The sequence below is a fragment of the Trichoplax adhaerens genome, genomic scaffold (genome assembly GCF_000150275.1).
Source record: "Trichoplax adhaerens TRIADscaffold_6 genomic scaffold, whole genome shotgun sequence".
NCBI lineage: Eukaryota > Metazoa > Placozoa > Uniplacotomia > Trichoplacea > Trichoplacidae > Trichoplax > Trichoplax adhaerens.
This window is the reverse complement of record NW_002060948.1, coordinates 804,120-815,234: the sequence shown is the minus strand read 5'-3', so window position 1 is coordinate 815,234 and position 11,115 is coordinate 804,120. Positions and strand designations below refer to the sequence as shown.

Genomic DNA, 11,115 nt, shown 5'->3' with positions numbered 1-11,115 from the left:
TACAACAGTTATTATAAATAGAGTAGAAGAAATTAATTAAAGTAATAATTGTACATGGCTAATTAATTGTAGAGTCATTGCGTTTAAAGTATTACACTGTCCAATATGTATCCGCTTACCGTCAAAAGTGGATATATTGTACTTAGCGAAGTACACTATATAATGTACATAAACATGCTACAAAATTGAACGGAAACCACTGATAAATTACCCAACAATAATTCAACATCATAGCATACATCTTAAATTGTTATAATTTATATTACCATAAACTAAATTAACAATCCTGGCTTTTTCTTACAGTATACTATCAATCCACAGCCGGAATGGACGTTACTATACTTTCTACGTCATCACTGTATCTTTCAATTTGAACAGTAATAAAACTCAATAACTTGAAATTTATAGATTCCAACTTACTTATTAAAGTAATCATGATTATATCATTATCCTCTGTACAAACTTTTTCATACAAGGTTAACAATAGCTTCAATACATTACATCGACGTTTTATTTAAAGCAGATTTAATCTTCTACACTAGTTAATAATATAACAGGCCTCATATTGCTATGATTGACTTCTATTTCTTTATCAGAAGTGTTATAGCAATATGTATTCCCTTTACTGCTGTCTTTCCATAACTCCAAATACATTAAAATACGTAGTACGACTGACTGGGACTAAATTAGTTTGCGGTGAAGGAGGATGTGGCGCGTGTACTGTTATGGTCTCTAAGTATGATAAATTCGAACAAAAAGTAATGTATCCTTTTTATCTATTGTCATAACCAATTATGTCTATTACTACAGTACTAATCTAACACAATCCATCTCTAAATATTCAAATTTAGAACTTACTGTATCGTTACAAATGTAACAATCGAGATATTAGAAACTGTAATTAAAAACGTTATGTTACAATATATCTTTATCGATATCCATATAACTACCTTAACGAAAAGAAAGCCATTATTCTGTTAATTCATGTCTTATACCATTGTGTACTTTGGATCATGCTGCAGTAACTACTGTAGAGGGAATTGGAAGTACAGAAAATAAAATTCATCCTGTTCAGGTTTTATTAATTTCTAACTCTTAACTATACATTATCTTATCGTCAATAAGCAAATTATATACAACAATAGTTTGTGTTAGTTATTTCATACTATACTATATTTTAATTATATTCAATTTATGCCAGTTTTATATAATAGAAGTACGATAATCGTAAGATATTAAGTTAATAAGAACAAATCGATATAATACTACATTACTAGGAACGTATCGCTAAAGCTCATGGATCTCAATGTGGATTTTGTACACCTGGATTTGTAATGTCAATGTATACACTACTTCGTAATAATTCTCAACCTACTGAAGAAGATATCGAAGACGCATGTGAAAGTACGTGTGTGTAAAGCTGAAAAGTTTTAGAGAAAGTTAATTACATTACAATTAAATCGATATAAAAGAATAGATATGTAGATTTTATGCGATATTCATCTAGACAGTTTAATTTACTGTACACATCGAAACCTTGATATTAGACTACTTAAAATATTTATATATTAATATTTAATTTCGTTTTCATTTCGATACATCACCATAATTTTAACATCAACATTACAGGTAATTTATGCCGTTGTACAGGATACAGACCTATATTAGATGGATTTAAATCTTTTTCCAAGGTATAATTATTTCTTATCAAACGTATACTAAAATGATATTTACTTTAATTTTTCACTAATAGTCGTTATATTGTTGTAGTCTCTCTGTAATATAAATCATGACAAGTCTACTTAATAATCTATAGCTTGTTACTATAAAATGCGTTAGTATGTAATGTGACAACACACTTCATATACAGTATTTATTTATGTTTAATATAAAAATTACAAAAAAAATAACCGGGTTAGAATTACTGTTGCAAGAAAGAGCTACTAGAAGCTGAAACACAAGCCCAAGAGGTAATATTTAACTTGATTGTTATTTTAAATCATCATATTATTCGTAGACGCCTTGTTAAATAGACAGTATGGTATGCATACTTCTTATTTTAAGTAAAACATTTATTGGTAAATTCTTTCAATACTCATAACGTATCTCCATATTAATCACTTAGAGAATTAAGTTAAGTTATCTTGATTTATCTGTAGAACGATTTAGATTGCAAGTTATATAAGCTTTCAGATCTCATGGATTATGACCCCTCTCAAGATATAATATTTCCTCCAGAATTATTGGTAATAAATATAATCGTAATACCTATTTAGAGATATACTAGTCATTATCCTATTGTACACTATAGTGTAAAATCGATATAAATGGCTATTATCTATCCACTATTTTACTATTTATAGTTTTTGTTTATATAAGACTTATGTTGTATAATATAAAACTACCTGTAGCTATTAAAAGACAAATCAACAACAAGTCTAGAAATTCACGGCAAGAATATTACATGGTTTCGACCATGTTCACTTGATGAATTACTATCACTAAAGAGAGACTATCCGAAAGCGAAGCTTGTCATCGGAAATACAGAAATCGGTTGGTATTGTGTAATATGTTAACATAATCGTACAAGAGTAATAAGAAATAACTCTAATGTAATATCGAATGAAAGTGTGGTGATAAAAATTTGTCTCTATTATAAACTACAAATGACTCAAGAGCGAGTATTTGTAGTTAACTAATTGTGTGACTAAGTTATAATTTCATAAATATCGTTAGCATTAATAGTTAGTTTACTTTATATATTGACATCTTTGCACAGTAGCCTTTTACTGATAAGATTAATTTAGTGCAAATTCAGAAATGTAAGGAACACGAATCACGATCGAATGTCGGGGTTCTCAATGAATCTATACTCTAATACGTATAACTAATAATAGAATAGTTAACAAACTTCTTAGTATTTTTTCATGATAATACGAAATAAAAATAACGAGTAGCATTCCTGATTACTTTGTATATATATATATGTTATAACAGGAGTAGAAACGAAATTCAAAGATATTAGTTATCCAGTCTTAATATCACCAAGCGAAATTCCTCCTTTAAATGTTGTAAATTACAGTGATGAAGGTATCGAAATCGGTAGCTGTGTTTCATTAACAAAAATGAATCAAATCTTACGCGATGCTATAGAAAAGCTACCAGGTGAGATATCGCTTTCCAACTTTATACTTGCAATATATTAACAATCGAATATTCAAATATTTATATATTTGCACGTATATTAATAGAATACAAAACGAGAATCTTCGCTGGGATTGTGGAAATGTTACGCTGGTTCGCAGGTCATCAAACTAGAAACGTTGGTGTAAGTATTATGTATTAACCCTTTAGTGATGTCGTCTTGATGCCTTTTGTTCGTTATAGCTAATAAATCATATTAAAATAAATACCAATAGAGATTGCTCATTAGAAACGTATTTATCATCTAATATTAAGATTTGAGAAAAGGTCTATTTTTAATACTTATGATTGATAGAGTATTGTAGGCAATATCATGACAGCAAGTCCTATATCTGATTTAAATCCATTATTCCTAGCTTCTAAAACTAAACTATATGTTCAATCAGCTGACAGTAAGTAAATAATGTATAAGATAATAATGATAAATATAGAAGTTTGTTACTTTTGGTTCTTTACGATCGTGATACAAGTAATAGACATCATATATTATAATAATGTATAAGATAACAATCTTAAATACAGTAGCTTACTTGTCACTTTTCGCTGTTTACGCGATAATAATCCTAAATATAGTAACTTATATTACTTTTAGTTCTTAACGACCGCGATGTAACCAATAGATATTCGTTACCTGTTAAATGAAACTTGCAAAGTCAGGTTATTAGCTTCTAATATAATATTTCATATCTTATTTTAAGATGAAAAGAAAGTAATAACTATGGATGAATCTTTCTTTACTGGTTATCGAAAAACTTGTCTAGATGACGATGAAGTTGTAATTTCTATTTTGATTCCATTTACTTCAGAGGTAAAGTAATAGATGACTGTCGCATATTTGGGAATGTTACAAAAGAAATTATTATAATTTTGTAAGATTTACTTGGTAAATAAAGTAACTACAATATATTGTTAATAATTTGACTATCATCGATCTAAGGCTTAATTTTAATATTTTGAAAATGAAACACGAAAACCGTCTAATTAATAAAAATAAGGATCCATAATTATTTATAAAGTACCGGTAACTCCAAAAAATTTTTGTTATTAGAACGAGTACTTTCTTGGATTTAAGCAAGCTCGTCGACGTTCCGACGATATATCTATCGTTAATGCTGGTATGAGAGTCGTTGTTGAAAAATCGTTATCACAATCTAATTACTTGATCAAAGATTGTACACTAAGCTTTGGAGGGATGGCTCCAGTAACTGTCATTGCTCAACGAGCAAGTCATTTTCTAACTGGAAGGTAGTTTATTTTATTTCGTTACATACCGTATGTTATAAGACATTTATAGATCGGTTAAGAGTATTATACGTATAGAAAGCACATCACATTACGTAGATAGTTTAGCTGGTATGAATTTCATTTTTGTAATTAATATAAATGAACTTTTATACATAGAGAGTGGAATAAAAACCTTACGGAGTTAATAATTCCCTTGTTAAACGAAGATATGCCGCTAGCCTTTTCTACTCCAGGCGGAATGGTCGAGTATAGAAAAGCACTAGTATGCAGTTTCTTTTTCAAATTTTATCTAACAGTTACCTCTCAGCTTCTACCGTCTGAGGTAATATATATAGAATGATAAACGCACTATTATGTAATTTAATTATTTCTGTATCTTCAAACACTAGCTAATTTTTGTTAGCTCTAATTATCCAAATATAATAACTTGGATTATCGTTGTATTAATAGAGTAAATTTCTAAGTTAAATCTTCATGGTGTATTTCTAATAACCACGATTGATGATAGAATTTTATAGAAGCTGAAATACCTCCTTCATACTTGAGTGCAACCTCAGTATTCAAGAAAGATCCTACTCGAAGTATTCAAGTGTTTGAGGTTAATTCATTAACTGCATAATTGCAATCTGCGCGTTAATTCAAACCTATATAGTAGCTAACAATCACAATGAATGAAACAAAGTTATACGTGGTGTTTAATTCAGAAACCGGATTCCAATCAAGCACAAGATGATGCTTTAAGGAGGCCTATGGTACACACTTCTGCGTTAAAACAGACAACTGGTGAAGCTGTATATTGTGACGATATGCCCACGTTTTCAAGTAATTATAATCTCTATATCTTTATATATATTAGTATTCTAGACATTATGACATGACGTAAGAACTGTCAACCGTAAGAAAATTTTTAAATACTAAAATAATTGTGATTTTGTATAGATGAATTATTTGCTGGCTTAGTACTAAGTCAAAGACCCCATGCCATTATAGAGTAGGAATTAAAATTTACAACATCGCTAAATAATACCAAATTATAAATATACCTCTACGACATATAATTTATAGTTCATTTGAAATTTTAATTTCTCACAGATCAGTAGATTATAAAGACGCTTTATCAATGCCTGGAGTACACTCTCACGTAACTGCTAAAGATGTAAAAGGATCTAATCTATTCGGAGTTATTCAAGCAGATGAAGAAATATTTGCTACGAAAGAGGTGAAGTATAGCTATGTGAATCAATTTTGTTCGTGCCGCTTAACTTTCTATATGTTCACAGCCACTCGCCTTAAACAGAGACTGCTAAGAAAAAATTCTTTTCTTAGAAGTCCCTGCTTTAAACTACTGTAATTTACTAAGGAGAATAGATGTATCTTTATTTTAATTTTAATTGTAACTAAGAATATGTATATAGTAAAACTAGCGTGAGAGAAGCGTAGCAAAATAAGTAATAGTTTGATATTGAAAGTATTAATCCAAAGATAGCAGTTCATGCTACGTCAATCAGCCAAACAGTAAAAAGTATAAGTTACCTACAATTAGAGAAGAACCCGAGTACACGACTTCAATACAGTTCCTCTAACTGGAATATCAAATTACATCACTTTTTACTGGTATGTAATTCATAAAACTGTTGATTAGATCATTACAACGAACTATTATCCTAACGTATTCTAAATCAATCTAACAATTGGTAAAGAATTCAAAAAGATTAAATCCTAGAACTCCTAACTTTATCGTACTAAATTAACAATCTGTTCTTGAATCCGTTTAATTCGCAATTATAATTAATATATCCGCGTATACTTGTCGCAATAATAAAAAACTAAAACAGGCTAATATCTATGAATTAGAACCTAGATAAAGGGATTGCCTCACATTGTATTTTATAGTAAAGTGATATAATTTCTGCTGAACAGTAATTCACGAGCAAAGTTAGTCATCAATATATACTACAATCCTAAATCTATCTACACTACGCCTATAGTACTTCATTTGCTTTATATGGATAACAATCATTACTGTTATGATAAAATCTATGAAGAAAAATTTTAAAATTAGCCTTCGTTACATTTATATGATATCTAATTAGGTAACTTGCGTTGGTCAATTGATTGGAGTAATCTTAGCAGATACGAAAGAACATGCTAATGAAGCTGCCAAAGCTGTGCACGTTGTATATGAAGATTTGCCCGCTATTTTAACAATTGAAGTAAATGATTCTAATTTTTAGTTATTGCATTAGGCTAGTAAAACATTACCATAGACTGTATTATTAACGTTATTTGATATTTGTGATATGAATTATTAGAGAGCTATACAAGCAGACAGTTACTATCCGTATGATAAGCAATTCAACGTAGAAGGTATCGAAAAAGAAATAGAAAAGTCTGATCATGTACTGGAAGGTGATATTCGAATCGGCGGTCAGGTATACTCGTATAGTCTATTTATATTGCAAACAGCAGCTATTTATCATAATTACTGAATTATTTATACCATTGTAAAACTATTATGTATTAAATATTTTCTGTAGGAACATTTTTACCTCGAACCTCAATCATGTGTTGCTTTACCTAAATTGGAAAGTGGAGAAATGGAGATTTTTGTAACATCTCAAGGATCATTTTTCATCCAAGAAAGCATTTGTAAAGCCTTGGATATTCCCTTTAACAGGGTTATTATCAGAATTAAACGTTTAGGTACAGGAATACAAATGCAATTTAAACAGAAGAATAGTAAAATTTTAAAAATCGCCATACGGAGAAAGATGTAACATTTCTAAATATTAAATTTTTAATGCAACATACATATTAATCTCTTCTTTCGCGCTTATTTAAGGAGGAGGATTTGGTGGCAAAGAATCGCGTACTATAATTATTGCATTAGCAGCTTCCATCGGCGCTCAGAGGTAAATCTTAATAATCTTGGAAACTAAAACTTGATTTACACGAGTACGATTCAATCTTACTCTAGTCAGCTACCCTTAACTACGATTTGGCAAAATAGAAATGCTAATGCTGTATATCGCATTGTTAGCTCGAAAAGGCCCGTACGGTGTGTATTAGATAGAGACGTCGACATGTCAATAACGGGAACAAGACATCCATATTTATTTAAGTACAAGGTTAATATTAAATTTGAAATACGATGTATTTACATATCCCATTATAAAACTATGTTATATGCAATGTACCTATCTCATAGGTTGGCTTCGGTAGTACTGGTATAATTAATGCACTACGCCTTCGAATGTATGCCAACTGTGGAAATAGCTTAGATTTATCTCCGGCGGTAAAATGATGTGCTTGAATAATAAAATTTTATTCTTTTGTCTTAGCTTAATTTACTTCCAGTAATTTCTCAGTATCCAGAGTAATCGAGTAATCTTTAAATAAATATTTGGATACTGTAGGTTATGTCACGCACTTTGTTGACCTGCAGTAGTTGCTACCGAATTCCTCATTTTGATATCTCTCCATACTTATGCAAAACCAACATCCCATCTAATACTGCTTTCAGAGGTTTTGGATCGCCACAAGTAAGAGCAAAATGAAGGAAAATAGCTTGCATATAGCATTTCTCTTAAGTTTATCCGGCATAGTTTAAAATAAATTCCGCCAGCATTCTTGTGATATCATAACATTTTCTACAGGGCGTTTTCGCAATAGAAACGATTTTAACTGAAATTGCAATTAATTGTGGCATTACCCAATTACAGGTATTCAATCTAAATATTACTTAGAAATTTATGATTTTTAATAAACATGCAAGATTTTGCCAACAGGTGAGGGAAATAAATTTATACAAAGACGGAGATATAACTCATTATGGTGACGTGATAGAAGAAAGCAGAGTGCGAACAGTTTTAAATGAAGTCATCAAAAGCAGTAATTTCCACAAACGCAAAGTAGATGTTGAATCTTATAATAGGTAATTGTAATAGCAATCGTAAATTTATCTATTCTACTAATCCTCCTAATAGTCTATCAAGACCGCGTATGTAAAACTTTCAGCAATTTTATTATCTATTAAATTACAGTACGATATTTGTAAGCAAAATATCTCAGAATCATGTTAATATATTACTTAATTTGCTGCATCACTTATGTAGAGAGAACCGATGGAAGAAACGTGGCATTTCTGTAATCCCACTAAGTTATCCTGTTGGATTCAATATAAGGTTTATGAACCAGGTAAAATTACGAGATAGATATAGTACTAGTTGTTCTATAGTACTTTAAGCTACAATATAAGCGATTGCTAGCCATTGATGTATAAGTTCTTTTAAGATTAATTGTAACTATCAGCCTAACAATTCTGTTGCTACAATATGGCAATATTATACTAATTAATGATTAATGCTAATTTTGATCCTAACTTAGGGTGGAGCATTAGTAATAATTTATCTAGATGGTTCTGTTCTTCTAAGTCACGGTGGAATTGAAATGGGCCAAGGATTGCATACCAAGATGACACAGGTCTCCATTCATAGGATCAATTATATTGAGCTCAATACACTTATTTACTCATTTAATATTGATCCAGTAGCGGTCAAATGAACTGTGTTAACAATATCCTAATTCTTGTTATTTTGAAAGTAATAATAAAACGTACGTTATATATTTACAGATTTGTTCACATATTCTTGGAGTTCCAACTGATAAAATCTATTTGATAGAAACTAATTCATCTAATATACCTAATGCTACCCAAACTGCCGCCTCGTCATCAACCGATTTAAATGGTGCAGCCATTGCCGTATGTAAAATTTCTATTTAAATTTTCTTAGTGATATTTCATACTAAAATAGATAATATAACATCAGTCAATTTCTATTATTTGAATGTCGTACTATGTAGATTTTAAATTGTATAACAATTTCTTGCTTTAATAACAAAGAACGCATGCGAAAAATTGCGAAATAGAATCAAACCATTTCAAGAAGCTAACCCGAAAGGGAAATGGGAAGATTGGGTAAGAAATTTCGATATGTTAAGGTTTTTATAACTCGTAACTATTTTAGAGACAATGTATCGACTAAATTGGTTAGATATGCAGTAAAAGTTATATTTGCTCTTTGAAGGTTAAAGCTGCCTACCTCAATAGAGTCAATTTATCTGCCAATGGATTTTACAGGTTTAAAAATTTAAAATTATGTCGTTATAAATGTTTAAAGTTAACGCTGTACTGAAGCAGTAAACTTTAAAATTTTCTAGTTGTCCTGCATACGACGACAGTAAAACCTATCTTTATCGCACGTATGGAGCAGCAGTTTCTGAAGTTGAAATAGATACCTTGACTGGAGATTTTCATGTACTAGCTTTTTAAATTTTTTTATTATAATATCATATCGCTATACTTCTGTAAATTTCAATAGAATAATTATGGTATAACATAAAATTTAAGACTTTATATGTTAACATTTCTGATGTGCTAATAATTAACACATATATAGATATTAAGAACTGATATCGTTATGGATGTTGGTAAAAGTTTAAACCCGGCAGTCGACATTGGTCAGGTGAAGAATAAACAGCTTTGTACTGAATATTTGGTTTTATTATTAATGATTTATTTGCCTGATTTGAAAACGGTTAATACATGCAAGATATGCATAAATTATGGAGATGCTAATTCTGCAATCTAATATTAATTAATAATTAGATTGAAGGAGGATTTATTCAAGGAGTGGGGCTTTATACATTAGAAGATCATATTTTTTCTCCTACTGGATACCTATTGACGCGAGGACCAGGGACGTACAAGATTCCAAGTTCCACTGATATTCCTAACGAATTTTATGTTTATTTGCTTCCCAAAGTCCCTAATAAATATGCAATATATTCATCTAAGGTATATACTCTATAATCCTTTTTGTACGCGTACGGATTAGCTAAAACCCACGATTTACGGTATAATTTGAATCAACTGTATTAATTTTCAGTAATTTTCATTGAGAGTGTTATTCAAAAAAATTAATGATTATATAACAGGGAATTGGAGAACCGCCATTGCTATTAGGATCTTCCGTATTTTTCGCTATTAAGGATGCAATAATCGCAGCCAGGTTTCCTTGTACCTTAATATTATCATCCATTAATCATCAAGACTTTATAACAAGAAATAGTTATAAAGCTACACAATCATCTTCCATGTCATTTTCATGACTCGAAATGCTGATTATTGTAAATCTTTCTCTCAACATTAGGCAAGATGCTGACATAAGCAATATATTTCGATTTGATAGTCCAGCGACATGCGAAAGGATAAGAATGATGTGTAATGATGAAATTACAGCACTGGTAAATCTTAACAGTAATAAAGATTGTATAGATTTCTGTAATATGAAAGTAATTAAATATTACCCTAGTTGTATTGGCCATCATTCTTAAGAATCAAGTACTCCAGAGAAGATTGTTTTTAGTTATCTGTTTAAGTACAGTAAAATAATATTATAGAATTCTTTTTTAACAAAAATCTACTGTTAATGCACTTGTGGTCAATAATTATAATCGATTATATGTTAATGCTTACTATTATAAACTTAAACATAAAAGAGTTAACGATTTATTTTGTATTAAATTTCATATATACCAATATATAAAGTTAGCCTTAACTAGAAATGATACGAGTTAATTGCGAGATATCACTTTTGTATGTAT

The 11,115-nt window shown here is 30.0% G+C and overlaps 1 protein-coding gene across 1 annotated transcript; it reads left to right on the top strand.

Annotated features, from left to right (window-relative positions):
- Positions 1–312: 312 nt before the first annotated feature.
- On the top strand, positions 313–10,845 carry TRIADDRAFT_26606 (uncharacterized protein; the record flags this gene model as incomplete). The annotated part of the gene is made up of 36 exons (XM_002113539.1): positions 313–358; positions 667–763; positions 967–1,075; positions 1,278–1,404; positions 1,630–1,691; positions 2,160–2,246; positions 2,412–2,553; positions 2,998–3,165; positions 3,252–3,328; positions 3,500–3,596; positions 3,903–4,012; positions 4,253–4,449; positions 4,606–4,771; positions 4,958–5,047; positions 5,154–5,271; positions 5,389–5,440; positions 5,542–5,668; positions 6,543–6,662; positions 6,762–6,881; positions 6,987–7,152; positions 7,292–7,361; positions 7,490–7,577; positions 7,658–7,744; positions 7,866–7,991; positions 8,106–8,171; positions 8,238–8,383; positions 8,565–8,646; positions 8,836–8,931; positions 9,083–9,211; positions 9,353–9,427; positions 9,537–9,628; positions 9,691–9,766; positions 9,909–9,974; positions 10,118–10,306; positions 10,447–10,528; positions 10,667–10,845. Coding segments are annotated over 36 exons (3,927 nt in total), but the record flags the coding sequence as incomplete, so codon positions are not given.
- Positions 10,846–11,115: the final 270 nt, after the last annotated feature.